The sequence below is a fragment of the Phocoena sinus genome, chromosome 9 (genome assembly GCF_008692025.1).
Source record: "Phocoena sinus isolate mPhoSin1 chromosome 9, mPhoSin1.pri, whole genome shotgun sequence".
Classification (NCBI taxonomy): Eukaryota; Metazoa; Chordata; class Mammalia; order Artiodactyla; family Phocoenidae; genus Phocoena; species Phocoena sinus.
In genome coordinates this window covers 53,161,133-53,177,728 of record NC_045771.1, presented here as the reverse complement: position 1 = coordinate 53,177,728, position 16,596 = coordinate 53,161,133, and the positions used below count along the sequence as shown (strand labels likewise).

General features: G+C 38.1%; 1 protein-coding gene across 1 annotated transcript in view; it reads right to left on the bottom strand.

Annotated features, from left to right (window-relative positions):
- ZNF804B (zinc finger protein 804B) overlaps positions 1-13,798 on the bottom strand; it is a 505,850-nt gene extending 492,052 nt beyond the window's left edge. Inside the window, exon 1 of the mRNA XM_032643401.1 lies at positions 13,691-13,798. Within this exon, the coding sequence (XP_032499292.1) occupies positions 13,691-13,798 (108 nt within the window). The remainder of the gene's footprint in view (positions 1-13,690) is intronic.
- Between the last annotated feature and the right edge of the window lie 2,798 nt (positions 13,799-16,596).

Here is a 16,596-nt window from a genome sequence, read left to right as displayed (position 1 = left end):
AGGGCTCTGTGTCAAGATAACTCCTATTCATTCTTCATGTCTCAAATTAGCCATCATTTACTCTGGGAATTTTTCCATGGTCCTAGCACTAGGAGGGTTATCCCTCTTTAGAATCAGTTACTTTTTCTTTAAAAGAACTTGTATATTTATAACTAGGGGTACTGTGAAATAAACATCTGTTTACTGCCTATCGTCATTCTCTGTCTGTAGTCTCCACTGGGAGAGATACCATGTCGATTGTGTTTACCTCACTATCATCAGCACCTTGGACAGTGCCCAACATGTAGTAAGGGCCCCAAATCATTTGTGAAAACTTAGGATCTGAACTCCATCAGCTTCAAGGCAGAGCTATAATTGCCCTGAGAATTTTCCACTGGGAACCCAGGGTGACAGGTGTGTATATCTTCCAAGCAGGATAGCATAGAGCCCTTCCAACCAGAGTCCTTTAGGTCCTCCTCGTTCTCTTGGGGCCTTCCTCTTGGTGGTCTCCACTCTCTAGGAGCCCCTAAAGCCCTTCCAAAGCAGAACTTTGAAGTAAGACTCATCTTCACTGCTCCCTTCCTATGCTTTCATTTCCTCAGTGGTCTCCTTTTTCGTTTAGGGACCTAACACCTGAGGTATTAGGTTATGAGAAGAATCTTTTCCAGGTTCTTTATTCACATCAAAGACTAAATCAGTAGCAGGATGAAGAGATGTTTCTTATGTATATTTGCAGTTAGCAGCATCTAAATTGAAACGTCTGGCATCGGCCACTAAGAACAGAAGATTCTCCAAAGAATAGAGACAGGACCTTCTCTATGGGGGTGGCCAACCATGCCTCCCCCACATACAGAACCTCAAGGGAAAGGGAGGCACTCAGGCCCTCACACCACCACATGAAGCCCTGTCTAGTGCTCTGATGCTTTCTCTCTTCTAGGGACTATGTCTGCCACATCCCCTCATCCCTCAGCTGATTATACTTTCAGTGCTGGCCTTGTAGGCTACATCCCACAATAATGTCAGCAGGATTACAGGAACCCTGACTTCAATTGCTGTCATTTCCTTGGTCAGCCGAAGTTTAAAAAAAAAGAAAATTTACTAAGATCCAAAGGAAAACAAAAGGACAAAATCATAAAGCCTAGAGATAGAAGTTTAGAATTGTCTAGGTCAAAATTACTTTTAAGCTCTGACCTAAGTGCTCAGTGCCATGGGCCAACTGAACCACATTCTCTGCTCATCCATTTCAGATGCCCCCCCCCCACCTTCTTTCTTCTGCTTTATCTAAAGGAGTTTTGTCACTTACCAAAGCTGGTAGGTAGAACTACTTCCCAGGAGTATTTGGTGCATGAAAAATGTATCTTCTTTTCCCATAGTGTGATTTATCTTTCAGTTTTGCTACATGGCTAATAAGGGTTGGGCAAATAGCAGACCCTTACAATACTTGTTAAATATGATTGGATGAATGAGTGAATGAATGGCTTTGACTCCTCAATTGAAATGTTCTTCTGTTTTCAATTCTAGAAATCTTAGGCTTCTCCCAGACCAGGCTCCTCTATCTAGATTTCTGTCCCACACATTGGCTATTTCCAATCAACTCTAAAGTCTCCTCAGCTCAGGAAAAAACTTGAGCTTCCTCGAGTTTATTCATGAAGGTGTTCTGAAATCCCAAAGTCACCTTAAAAACTGCAAACTTAGAGTGAAAGTAATATCTAATCAATGTCTAGTGATGGAATTAACTGGCAATGTGGCAAATAGTTAATTGAGTTACTCTGCGTAAGATATATGCATTTTCATTATGTTTTGGAAACAGCGGCTACTTACCCTTCATGGTCCATCTAAGTGGTATTCAAATCATAAAGCTCCAGGGCTTATGCCCAGATGTGTCTTCCCTGCCCAGCATTCTTGCCCAGATACAGAGGAAAAGGAGGAGGCTTTCACTATCCAAGAGCTTCTCTCTCCCTGACCTTTAGCCAAAGGTTCCATCTATTTTGCCTGGCTCCTAAGATTTCCTTTGAACAAAGAATACATGGAAAAATAAAACAACAACTACAGCGACATGAAAACCACTGGTCAAACATTAATGACTTGTTTCCAAACAGTTGGGCAAGAAACTGTGAGGTTGAAGGTCCTCCCATACTTCATCACACCCAGTGCTCATCACAGTCAGAAACTGAACCTTAGAACTAGCCTTAGATTCATGACTTAATGAAGAATTTAAAACTTTGTGTTCCCAAATTTTTGTCACACAAGTAGATCAGAAGTTGTATTCCAGTTACTGTCTACTGGATCTAATTCTAGGATCTGCAGATTAAGTGATGCTTATATACTATATAAGTCCACATAAGACCACTCCCTATGAATATGTTTATGCCAATTATAATTTTTCTCCAGTTATGTGTTCTCACCTATTCTGTCCCTTGTGGAAAACTGATTTTCTCTATCACTTTCAGGGGTGGAGTCTATTCTGATGATCACAGAGGACGGAACTGAGTGTGATTTTTTTAAAAATTTACAGCAAAGTGACACTGTTGGAAGGAACACATAAAGGAAAATGTATTGCAGTTTATTATTTTTCCTTTATAATGTAATTTCACAAATCTTCCTTCTATAATCATAAGAAAGCATCATCAGTGATCGTCACTAAAACTTCTTCCAGCAACGTGATGCAGAACTCTTGAACTCATACCATGTAGCATATGGATATTGGAAGACGAGCATTACATTTGATTGAAAATACACGATCAGTTCTTTAAACATATTTAAATTCATTTAATTTAGGATTAATATAAGCATTGTTTGGGTTTTATCTATAATCTCCTTGGCAATAATCCTGTTTCCATAGTAACACAAACTTGTATTTTACCTTTGTGTGTGCGTGTGAAATTTTAACAACTTTTGCAATAAAGTTTACACATCATTTGCACATAACTTTCATTTTTTATGAGAATTCCAAGCTAGAGGTTTCTTTCCTTTAATCATTTACTATGTTTCCACTAAATACATAATTCACATCTCCCCTCGAATAACGAAAACTCAACAGAGCCATTCCTAACGACTCTCAAGAGATATCGAAATCTACATGACGGTCAGATCTTTGAATTTCAACATGTACTATTAAGGGAAAGATAATGAAATACTTCACAAATGTCACCTTGGATATAATCCCTGTGCTGTATTAGCATAAATCCATTCATACTTACCGAATCAGTGTTCTTTTTTTTGGAGATAATTGTATATTTATAAAGCATTCATATTTAAAGTTACAAAAGAAATGGTGATTTTACAACAGGGGAAATAATTACAAGAAATTCAGATTTTATTACATGCTGTGAAAAACAAAAATGATCCAATTTTAGCTGACTATGGATTTATTGAAGTCAAGTAATAAAAAGCCTGGTTCAAGAACACTAGATCATAAAGAAAAAGTATATCATCATGAACAGGAAAGTAAAACGGACATAAATGTAATTATCTTCTTTTGTTCATTTGATTCAACTAGTTAAGTTAGCTGTGGTCAAAGTGAAGTAGGACAGTAAGCAGATGAAACACTGTCTAGTTACCTATCCCCACCCAAAAAGAGGGCCTTGTTGTCAGTTGAGCTGCAAGTACATATGTTTTTTACTACATCTCTCTCTTTTTTTTTTTTTTGCGGTACGCGGGCCTCTCACTGCTGTGGCCTCTCCCGTTGCGGAGCACAGGCTCCAGACGTGCAGGCCCAGCGGCCATGGCCCACAGGCCCAGCCACTCCGCGGCACATGGGATCCTCCCAGACCAGGGCACGAACCCTCATCCCCTGCATCGGCAGGCGGACCCCCAACCACTGCGCCACCAGGGAAGCCCCTACATCTATTTTTAATAGCATTTTTAAAATAATAAGGCAGTTTATAATCTGGCATTAGCACAATAGTTGCCTTTGGGTTGGGTGGTGCTTGGTAAGGGGCACGCCTGGGGCTACCAGGAAGTTGTAATATTCTATACTACATCTGAGGCATTAAAAAGCTGTACACTTATGATTTGTGACAATTTATGTATTATATTATTCTTCAGTACAAAAGTTAAAAAATAACTTTCCATTTAGATACCACTATGTCTAGAATAGAAAATGGTGAAGATTTCATGAAATTATAATTATTATTTCAACTCATCCCATCACTTTTTATTTATAACTAGTTTTTTTTTGCCCCCTAGGAAATTTTCAGATATCTAAATCAAAGACTAAACAAACTAAGAAAGATAGCATTAAAATGTGCCTTTAAAATGATCTGGTTTTGTGTTCTTAAGTTTATCTTCTGTATAAATGATGTATACAGTGTAAAAGGGAACTATCTGGGAAAAGTAGACATGATTTGAAAGTATGGATGATATTTGTCTAAATATATGAAAATATTTTATTGAGTTTACCACCTTTCAAGAATATAAGAAACATCAGTATATTGTATTTCAAAACATCTATCACCTTAAAAAGTGTAATCAAGCATTTTGAGTTGTACAAAGTTCAATTAATATATAAGAAAATAAAGCAAGTGATGTACATGGAAGAAGGTTAGTTAGTTCTCACAAATTTTTCAGTCCTTTAATGAAAAATCACCAACTCTCTCTGAATAGTTGAAAGGATGTTAACACTGAAGAGGTTGTAGATCTACCCTTTTGCTTCCAAAGGGCACACTGAGGACCAGTGAGTAAATGGAAGGAGACAGAGACATTTGGGGAGGGCAGAGGAGACATAGCGTTAATTATACTAGTCTCACTAGAGGATCAATCACGTTGGTGAGCAGAGAGGTCCCCTACCACTGGAAATGTTCACCCATGTTAAGAGTAGTTGTGTTAGTTTCCTATGGCTTCTCTGACAAATTACCACAAACTTTCTGGCTTAAAAGACAACAAATTTATTATCTTATAGTCCATTAAGTCAGAAGCCTTACTAAGCTAAAATCAAGGTGTTAGCACGGCTGTGATTTTTCTGGAGGCTCTATGGGAAAATCGATTTACTTGCCTTTTCTAGCTTCAAGAGGTCGTAAGCATTCCTTGGCTTGTGGCCCCTTCCTTTATCTTCAAAAGCCAGCAGCATAGCATCTCAAAGCTCTCTCTCTCTGGCTCTGACACTTCTGCCTCCCTCTTATAAAGGCCCTTGTGATTCCACTGAGCTCACCTGCATAATCCAGGAAAACCTTCTCAACACCTTAATTTAGTCACATCTGTACAGTCCCTTTTGCTATGTAAGTTAACAGAGTCAAGGGTGTTGAGGATTATAATGTGGACATTTTTGGGAAGTCATTATTCTGCTATCACAGTGCTCTATTAAAATATATACAGGGGGAGGCTAAACCAGATTGCTAAGAGTCCTTCCAACGTTTATATCCACTAAAGAAGACAAAGAAGTCAAATATTTGTTAACAACTGTAGCAAAAGAAACTGACCATACAAAAGACCTGATTCTCTCCACTCTGGAGACTATTACTATCTTTCTGTATGTCCACTGGAGGTGGCTGGATATTTTAGCTAAAGTTCATTGTTCAGAAGAAGTTCAAGCTTCTTTTGTGAACAGTGACCATATCCTGACTAATCCAAGACAAAAAAAGTACTAGCAAAACCTTGCTGGAAAGTGTGTGACTGATAAGTTGGAGAGGGTTGGCAATTATGCAATAACCACCCTGTAGCTGCTCCAGGATGGTGCTTTCTCAAGGGATACAGTGGCCAGTGATCAGGAAATTATTGTCTCTTTTTCAAAAGAAAGAAAAATGAGAGTGAGAAAAGGAGAAATGGTGTGTGAACCACTATTTTTCCTCCTTACGACACACTCCTAAATAGGAAGGGAATGGTCAAGTTCCTAACTTGTAATTCGTTTCACAGAAGCTATTAAATATGTGCCAATGAAAAATATGGCTTGACTAACTCAGGTATGAATTTCATCCATTTATATATAGCCAATCTTCAGCCTCTTGTGGCCTTTAACAAAAGATGTTCAGAAACGGTTACATGGAATAAAGCACTCTGCAATTGGGAATAATAGGAAGTATTCAATTATACTTGAGGCAACTGACCAAAGGATCTTGGTAGAATTGAAAGTAAGAAGGATCACCATGAAAAGAGTGGCCACTTAATCCAGTAGAACAGTTTGCATTCTAAAAGATTCTGACTAACTACTTGGGAAAAAAATTCTCTAAGGAAAAGTTTTCTTCTTGGAGCTACCATCAGGAACAAAGGGAACATATTTATACCAGTTAAATTTCTATTGAAATCCTTTTGTTTTCTATTGAAATCAATAATAAACCAGAAGCTGTGCTTAGCTCTGGGGATATAAGGACAATGGCAAACACAACCCCAAGGATCTCACATCTCATGGCGAAATGGAGACCAATAAACAAACACAATTCAGTGATTATCAAGGCAAGCAATGGATGTGACTAGAGCCTGAAAAAGAAGCACTTGACCCACGAGATAAGGGAACTTCGAGTAGACTCACATGAGGACCCGACTCTTTAATTAAGTCTGAAAGAATTATATAAGATATGTCCCAAAAAATGATGGCAAAAAGAGGATTTGTAGCAGACAGAACAGCATAGGCAACGACATAAAGGTCTATAAACACCCATCATAGTCAAGAGCTTTGAGTAGCTCAGTATGGCTGGACCATAGGGTCAGGTGGGAGAAAAGAGTTAAAGCTGAAGAGGTAGGTGGGGGCTAGATCATGAAGGCTCTTAGATATCACCCAAGGACTATGAACATGTTCAGATACTAAGAAAATACGTAGTATGGACACCTCTTTGTCTCTTGACTTCACATTTAGATGAAGCAAATCAACAGGGAGGGTCAGATTTCAGTGAGCCTCCTCCATCCCCTCCATCATTCAATAAGGCGTTCAATAGTTATCTTCTCTTTAGAATCTGGTATTTATATCATTCACAAAGAGGAAATGCATATCACCTTTGCTTGCCAAGGAACATGTTAGGGAATATAATTATTCATAGCAAAATGGAGATCTGAAAAGGACACATGTGGGGGGAAATTGACGGTATTTTTCTGTCGCTGGGAGGTAACATGAGACAAATGAAGTGCTGTGTAATAGCTGTGGGAAAGAGGGCAGGGGAAGAACACTAGTAGGAGGTGGGTTCTGAATGGAGATACGGGGGAAGCTCTAAATTCTGAGCTAGAGATGAATGTTACGTGTGGATGGTGTACAGAGAAGGAACCTGCAGGCTTGGGTGGGGCAGCAGACAGAACGGGGTGTCTCTCACCATTTGCAGGGGCCTGTGCCTCTGGAGTTCGAAGTATATGCCATCATTTATACAGGAACCAAAAAAGATGCTGGAAAAAAACAGTAACCATGCTAATGAAAGGAATACGGATCAATGGCAAGAAGAATAACGGGGAGGGAAAAGACTGTTTAGAAAAACAAAATAAATTGGCAGTACGCGTTTCAAAATAAACTATGTTCTGCCTCTTACACCCACACAAAAGTGAAAGCAAACTTGCCAAAAGGAATCTGCCAATTCTCAAAGCAAAAAATTGGCAGCCCTAATTATATTTGCCTCAAATGAACAAAATGCATCCTCTCCAGGAATCACGCTCAAGACTGTCCAGTCCAAAATCCTGAGCAGCATCCCTATAGTTGGAGGGTCTATATTTTATTATTTATTTACAGCCTGCTTGCTTTCACAGCAGACCTAAGTCATCTAAAATAAACTTTATACATTAAAACAATAAATATAAATTGAAAAGAATGAAAGTCATGGAAAATAAAATTAAAATAAGAGCTAGACCGGGAGGGAATAGGAGATGAGTAGGGGTGAGGACACCATGCTGTTTTGAGGGCCAACGTCAATCCCCATCACGTGTGAAGCACACATTTGTCTCTGGGTTTCCCAACAGCCAAAGAAGAAAGGAAATATAGTTAGCTCTATAGCTTTCTTTATATGTAAAGGAAAATTACACTCAGTTTTTTAGAAGTTAACATCTAAATTTTAGGTATCAAATTTGAATGAAAGAAGCATTTAGTTCAATGCATGTTATCAGGGGTCCATTTCGGGAAAAGTAGGATCATTAGTGAATATTTTTAAAATCCCTTTCCATTTTAAATACTGTATAATATTCCTTTGCATTTTTGTCTTCAATAAGCTAACAATGTCTTAGTTACAACTGAGAATGCTGTCTAACCATGGAGTAATTCATCTTTCCACAGTTTCTTTTCACGTCCAATAAGTATTTCCAATGCAAGAGAGGCTCTGGAACTCGGTGATTTATATATTCCTATTATCATCATAACTCTACACTTCATGAGAACATATCAAATATTTAATTTCTCTCTCTAGACCTTATCCACTAAGTAAGCCTGATTTACAAAATCTATCTACAAAAGGCTGCCACCTGTCATTTTATAGGAATTCCCTGGAACACTGTATTTGTTAAAACCAAAAGACCTTTTCAAACAAAGTAGCATTTTTATTTCAATTTTGATTCAAATTATTTTCTACAAAATATGTACATATGTACTAAAGAATTATTCTGCCAATGTGTATTTTGACAAACCAAATTCATACTGAAATGCACTTCATAAAGTTATTCAAGATGTATATTATTCTTCTTGATCTTTGCTCCCAGTACAGCCTTAATCCTACTGACATCTCAAACCCTATTAATATTTAACACATGGAAAGTATGTATCTTAGTGCATATACATTATATAACAAAGATTTCACAGTTACAACTAAGGCTAACTTTTTAAAAAAAACTACAAATGATTAAGTTCTATGCTAAATACCATCCCCGTTTAGCCTACACATGATGAAAACACATTTTATTTTGTTTCCAAAATATAGGGCAGAAACCTAAAATAGAGTTTATCTTAATTCTAAGTCTAAAAGAAACAAATCAAGAGACTGACTCGTCAAATTTTAATTGTGAAATAAATGTAGTATGAGCTAATAAAGTCACACATTATAGCACTCAAATACTTACTGAACTCTTCTTATCATGAAAACCTTCTGAAGTTACAGAAACATAAATTAAGTCCTAGAAAGTTGAGACTTATTTTGGAAAGCATAATGCCAACTACAAGTTTCCGAAATCAGTTAGTTGGGGGAGAGAAGAAATGGGTTGAAAAGGCAACTAGAGGACAGGAGACTGCTTAATACAATACTTGACATAAAGAAAACATGCATTGTAAGAATTGTAACTGAGTCTTCTTTACTGAAAACATCTGAAAGTTTCAACATAAAAGGCAGTATATGTATTCATGAATTAAAGAAGAGGAGGCAGGTGCCTTCTCTATGGGAGAGCATATCTTCATAACCATATTTGGTACATGAAAAGTGCATCAGTTTGAGAGCATTTTTGGATGTGTTTAACATGTACTTATTAAGCATAAGTGAAATACATGCAATTATTATAGGCATTAGAAAAAAGAGCAAGGTTGTAACTGCACTCATTTCCTCATAAGGGATTCTCTGAATAGATACATCCTCAAGGTAATTAATCTTTTCTAGAACTTCTTTCAATTATACATATACACTGATAATTTTTAAAAGAGAACTTTATAGAATTTTTTAGTCCATTTAAAATGCTTGTTTGTTTGTATGCCACCTCCTTCAATTAGGTAATTTAGTCAGATATATAACTTAGAATAAGATCACTAAACAAAACAAAATAAGTAAGCAACAACATCCAAGGACCCTGATCTGTTGCTGAGATGAAAATCCCAAGAATTTCCTTCACATCAAATAATTCAGAGGAAGACAACAGACATTCCCAGAAACAGATATTCCTGGTGTCTATCTATAGTGTTCCCAGGAATAAGCACTTCTTAAGAAGTATCGCTCTAATAAGCTAACCATGTACCACAGATAAAATATAAAAAAGTGATTATCATTAACATTTAATCACTACACATCCTGAATGATAGTCTTAATACTGACCACACACAGATTAAATAAACTGTAACAAACCACACTTGTCTCTAAATTTGAGATGATATTTTACATTACTTAAGGTAACTAAGAATCTATTCAAATATATTTTTGACACTACAAGAGGATATTACTTGTTTATTTGAATTCAAACATGGTGGTAAAAGAACTTTTAAGTTCCTGGATTGTAAGAAAGTTTTACCTTTAACATATCTGACAGTAAAGATTATAACGTAATATATAGGTAACTTCCTATACTTGAGTACTGGTAACAATGTGTGTATCTACATCTCTATCTATGTGTAAATACACGCACATGTATGTATGATTTTTAAAGTCATCATTCATTCATATTATAGATTTGGAATATGGTGGGGGATAAATATCCTAAAATGTGGGAGGGTATAAATTTACTTTCTAAAATTGAAGACTTACCAATAAGCACTATGCAATACTCTCTGTCACTTTTCTTTAATCTATCCCTGGATTTAAAGTAACATAAACTATCTCAAATCAATTATTCACATCCTAATTAGGATGAAAAGCAATAAGCTATTTTTTTCATACCAAGTCACCAAAAAGAAGAGAGATGTAACAGATAAGACATTTGCATGTTTTCACTTTGAAGATAGGAACTGCATTTCACTCTAGGATTTTCAGTTCACTGATCTGTGAAAACTGTTTGGGAAAACAATGCTTTATTTATTTCTCAAGTATCCCATTGAGTATTTACTGCAAGAGTTCCATATAATGAGTCAATGTTTTCTAAATGAAATTCTTTGAAATAAAAGTGTATATAAATATAATCATTGCCTTTTTTACTGTTGGTTAAATATCACGTGTTCAGATTCTACAGACGTGATTTGAACATGACAAATTATACAATTGCTTTAAATATATAACTGAAGAATTATAAGACACTGACATGTTAAATTCATATTATCCAGGTGTATTTATATCAGAACTACCAAAGAAGAAACTCATTATAGGAAAAACGAAGTGTGGTTTTTCTCCATTCTATAACAAAGTTACAAAATAGTCTTATTCAATAACTGTGTTATGCGCTACTTTTAAACAGCTCTACTAAAGCAGAAAAGTATGGATTAAAATAGGCAGAACACTCAGATTGAAAAAGTAAGAACCAAAGTTGAGATTATTGTAGAATTTAGTGAAAATGAGTTAAATCAGTGAGTCATACCCCAATCCATAATCCCAGATAAACTGAGTTTCAGTGACTGGAAATAACTAAGTCATTGACATAGAGGTCAATCTGAGGCCATTCTGGGAACTAAGTTTGGAAAAAAATTACTGTCAGAGTAGCTATATATTTTAATAAAAAATAAATGACTGTACACTATGGATCTGTGAGTTTAATATTTGTACTGATAAAAAAAATCAATAAACTTATGTTAACCTGAAAGTAACTTGGGGGGGGTGTATTTCTGAATATTAAAAAAAAATGATGTATAATCAGCTTTCAGTTTTATGCTTTGCAACTCATTAATGAAGAAGGCAAATATAAACTCATCTGGACCAGGGAACTATTACTTAAATTCTCAAGGGTCTATGGTCCAGAAGATAGTGACCTATTTCAATTTAGGGAGAAAGACTAAATGTTATGCAATGTGAATGCATTTCTGACTTAACAACCTGCCCGTGACAGAGAATGAATGAACATCAATTTTCACATACTGCTCATCTCATGTGAGAAACTTTTCAAACCTTGAAAAAGTCATTCGAATTCCATAGCAAAATGTAAATGAAGACAAAATAAATCACGTTTAGGAAATACCTATGCAGACTAATTCAGATATTTTAAAATGATGCAAATGTAATTTAAGTACAGTCAAATGTGTAAACACTGGAGAGAACAGCCCAGTGAATCAAAGTGTGGAACCTAGGTAAAAGTGAACGAATCAGTATTTTAGTGAAAACCAGCCCAATAATGACTAAGAATAGCGTCCCTGTGGGTGTGAGCCTCTGGTCAGCCAGCAGGGCCATTTGGGTTATTGGCTGTCTTCTTACATCCACATTCATATGTCTAATCCCTATGGGGTCACTCAGGCTCCTGGGAGATGAAGGAGCATAATGGGGCGGCAGGGGTGTGGGGTGGGAGGGAGGCAGGACACCTTTTGACCTTGTGACAGAAATTCCCTCTGCAAACCCTACAGATTTTGGAAGATTAACACCATGTTCTAACTAACTTAAATGAAACTAAACAATGTAAGAACTATGAAGTAATTCTCCCTTTACACTGTGAATGATTAAGGCACATACCCTGTAACGCACTACCCAATTCAGACTTCCACAACCAGAGAGGGGCTGGGAAGACAGCCACAGAGCTTATCAAAGGGTGGAAAAATATCTATGAGAAAGATGGAACATTCTCGGGTTGCAAGATGAAATGAGCTTAAAGAAAAATTTGAAGAATTTAAGACTGCTCTAAGGAAGATTCTGACAGCATGGGTTGTTAAACATTAAGGTGGTTTGCTGAGACTGCGGAAATTCTGATCCTGAGAATCTTTAAAAATAGGAAAGATTCAGACCAGCTGCTCAGAAAGATTGAATGTGGGCTTTATGCATCTAAAACCCTTCAAGACGCTTCTAACCCTGTGAAGTTAATTGTAAATGCCAATATAAACAGTATATTCCATCTTACACTTTTAATTCAATACTAAATAGTTGCAGGGGGTTTGCAATGACCTACTTTGTACAGTACATGAAAGCATGTGAGGCAATAGTTCTTCACAATTAGGAGTCCTAGTGATATCTCTGGGTACCTGCACTTTCTGATTTCAGATTTTTCATGCAAATCACATATAGCCCTTAATCACAGGTTTTTATAATATATTGCAGTTTTGAATAATTCATGCTGGTGAAACATTAAACCATGATGGAGAGAACCAAAAAATGAATAAATAGAAATCAGACACCTTCAATTTTCCCTCTTTATATCATACAAAACTTAAAGTACTAGTTTTCACCTTACACTAGAAAAATCGTTCTTTAAGTTTAGACCCTTAGTCACTAAAAATCCAAAACTTTAAAAAATAAATCATGACTTTTTTTCTTGAAACAAATTTGAATTCTTTAAAAAAAATGATTTATAGTATGTACTAAGGGATGAACTGACAATATACTGAAGTCATAGATTCTGGTCAAAATCATTTAACAAAAAATACTTACATCAAATAGTAAACTAAATTGAATAGTTTACTAAGTTAAATAGCAGTCACTCAAATTTGCACATGAATACATCTGTATATAGTACAAAAAACTGTCTAATTCATATTTTCACAAAGAACTCTTCGGCTTTCCCTGAAGAACCTATATAGTGAAGCATTAGATTTCATCATATCGGGATCCAACACTTTTCCTTTTGCCCGGACCCTGATGCAAAATGTTTAGAGTTTATTTTCTTATAAAGTAAATGCAGCATTATTAAACTAATCCCAACTGATGACTTCATGAAGTATGGTTATAAAGTGCCACTAAAACTTTCTATACTGACCAAATCAGCAGATTCATAACTTGACACAGCACACAGGAGCTACCTTCACAAGCCTGCACTTAACTGCATTCAGTAAATATTTGCATACCTAGCACTATAGATGCTAATGACTGTGTTGAAAATACACATGTAAACACACACCCCTCACTGTGTAACAGTCTGTCAATAAACTGTCTAAACAGACACAATATACCTACAGGCAAGGTAGCTTATCCATCACCCCCTCATTGTGCCAGGACAATATCTCTTTCTGTTTATATTGATTTTGAACGTGTGTGTGTGCGCGCGCGCAGGTTACCAGAGAGGGAGATCCGTTCTTGCAGAGGGGCCCTCTGAAGACTCCTTTAATGCCCCGGTAGTGCCCATTGCTGAGATGTCTCGAACTGATGACCAGGTAACAAGCCATGTGGGTTCCGGGCGGGAGGTATAGAGTCTCAACTCCTCACCAGGCGACCAGCCGTGGAAATGTGGGCTGGTTTTTCAGCAGCAACAGTGACTGCCACCTCCGGAGAAGAAGGCGGCCAGCAGTAAGCAGGGGACGCTGCAGCCGCGCGTCCCCCGCTCCTCGCCCAGCGCCGGGCTCCTGCTGCCGGCAGCAGCTGCTCTGACAGCGGCGGCAGCGGCAGCCACAGAGCACTTAGGTGACCCGGCGAGCCAGTCCACATGCTGCTCTGGCCAGGTGGCTGCTCAGCCGCGTACGGCGATATATATAATTTTAAGGACAACTTCCTGGGTCCGCTAGGGAATCAGCAAGTCCTCCTCTCTTTCCCTCCCGCCCCCGCCCTTCTCACCCAGTGCGCGCGCAGGGGATGCTCAGGCGCGGGCGCCCCAGCGTCTGCCCGAGCGTCCGCGGCCCTGCGGCGCCGCGAATCAGCAGCAGCAGCCTGTGGGGGACAGTGGCTGGGGGTCCTCGGAGCGCCAGGTCGCTGCCCCCCTCTGCAGTGGCGGGGAGGGGGGCGGGGGAGGCGACGGGGCAGGCTGGGGTGAGAGCTGAGAAACTGGGGACGCGGAGACTTGTGAGTGGGAGCTGTTAGCGCGACGGCTCGGAGCCACCCGGGAGGCGAGAGGCACGCCCGTGGCTCGGCGTGGAGGTGACAGCTGCGGCGGCTGGAGGCTCTCCGGACTGCGGGACGTGAAGCCCCAGCATCCCGCCATCAGCCGCCCTGGCCCCCTAGTCCCTCCACCCGGTCTCTGGGCCAACTTTGCACTGTGCTGCAGCGGGCGGGATGACGGGAGGGCGCGGTGGAGGAGGTGCTCGAGAGGAGAGCCTTCTCTTTACCGTCACTCCCGGCTCTCCTTCAGCATTTCTTCCGTACTCCGGCTGACGGCGCCGCAGGCGGAAGCAACAGCTCCCCAGCGAGCTGTAAAGGTGTGCTGTGCAGCCCCAAACGGCAGACAGATGAGACGCGCTAGAGTGGGTAGTGGATGGAGGAGGAAGCAAGTTTTAGATAGAAAACTTGCGTAAGCAATAAGATGAAACATGTGTACTTGTGCCTATCATTTTTCCTATCTATCATCTATCTATCCTTTGATCATCTATCTCCAGAGTTATAAACATTCGCTTACAAGTCTTTCTGTTTCCTTAAAGAGGCAGATAGTTTTGGTCTATATAGGACATTTGTGTCTTCACAACCCCCAACAGTCACCCTTCAGAAGTGTTGTTTTTAATGGACTTTATGTCATTTACTGCAAATAAAGCCACCAGGGAGTGAGCTGCACTGAGAATTAAAGACGTGCAGAAATGTGCTCTGAAAGGAGAAGGAAGCCCTCACAGCTGACCTTACAGGGTTGGGTGTAACCTCTCTCACCCCCTCACCTGGTCTGTGCTGGGAGAGGATGAAAGGTCACCTCCCTTCTTTTGCTTTAGCACTGGAATTAATTTCAGTCCTCTCCCCAGTTTTCTAACACAATCCTCATTTGCATCCTGGTTGACATTGAGGACCTCTCACAAATGACAGAAACCAGTAAAAGAAAGCACGTAATTAGAATTCTCCTATTCAGGCAACTCATAAAACTCTTAAGCAAAAAATAGTCCAATGAATACAACTTTTGTAACTACCCAATAAAGGCTTGACTCTCTGTTTACATTATTACAATAGCTTATATCCTTAATATTTTAAAGGTTTTAGATTGTCCTTTTCAAGTGTTTTTTTAAAGTGTTTACATACCAGAAAGTGTCTTAGTATATAAGGTGAAAGTGTCAATTTCTTGCAAATTTTGAATTGAAAATTACTGAGACTGAGATAGTGCCATGTAAATTTTGTAGGAATTGTTTACTTTGTAACTATCGTGGTAAGAACTTTTGAAATTAAAATAGCAGAAACAATAGATACAACATATCCACCTTTTCCTTTCTATGAAGATGCTGGATGTGTTTAACAGTGCTGTGTTTATTCAGCTTAGAGTTGTAAAATGTTTCATGAAGCTGAGAGTAAGTAATATTACTCATATACTGACATTTAGATATATTCTATGCAAAGGAAACAATGTATTTGCAAAGAATGAATTTCAAAATCAGGTGAAATCCTTGCCCCAGGAAAGTGGAATTTTCAAAGGAGATAGTGTGGCTCAGTCTATAATTACTATCTCACTCTTCATAAATATAAGTAGCAAACAGCATTGAGGACCTAAGTGTAAACATCCTTGAATGGACTAGAAAAATGAATGAGGTCACATGCTGTAAATAACAGTTCCAAGGACACTCTGCCTTCTACAAGTGAATATGATTCCTAATAATGCTTGATTATTTTAAAGAATTAGGTATTCTTTTCTGAAAAGGACTGACTTAAGTAAATCACACAATTCAAATATACCATCCTATTATTATTTTGTTATTCAAATGATCTGTTAGCTATCCTGATGATCTTGTTCATTTCACTATTATCCTATGTGGATTTGAGTTTTCCCATAGGAAACACAGTAATCCCTTTTACAGTAATGTTTCAAAGGCTAGAGTAATTTTCCTAAATTCTTAAAGATTTTCTAATTTCTAAAAATTATTTAATTTTTGAGGTCCTTGTTCATTAGAAATGAATGATGCGAATTCTGTTACTTTGCCATGTTTTAAAATCAATTATGGTTGTTCTCTTCTTTGCCTTCTAATGTTTTTTGCCACCCATCTTAAAATATTGAGGCAAAAAAAAATGGCACATTTGTTACTCTCAGCTGATTTTAAGAATAGTTTTTAAAACAAACAAAAGAAGA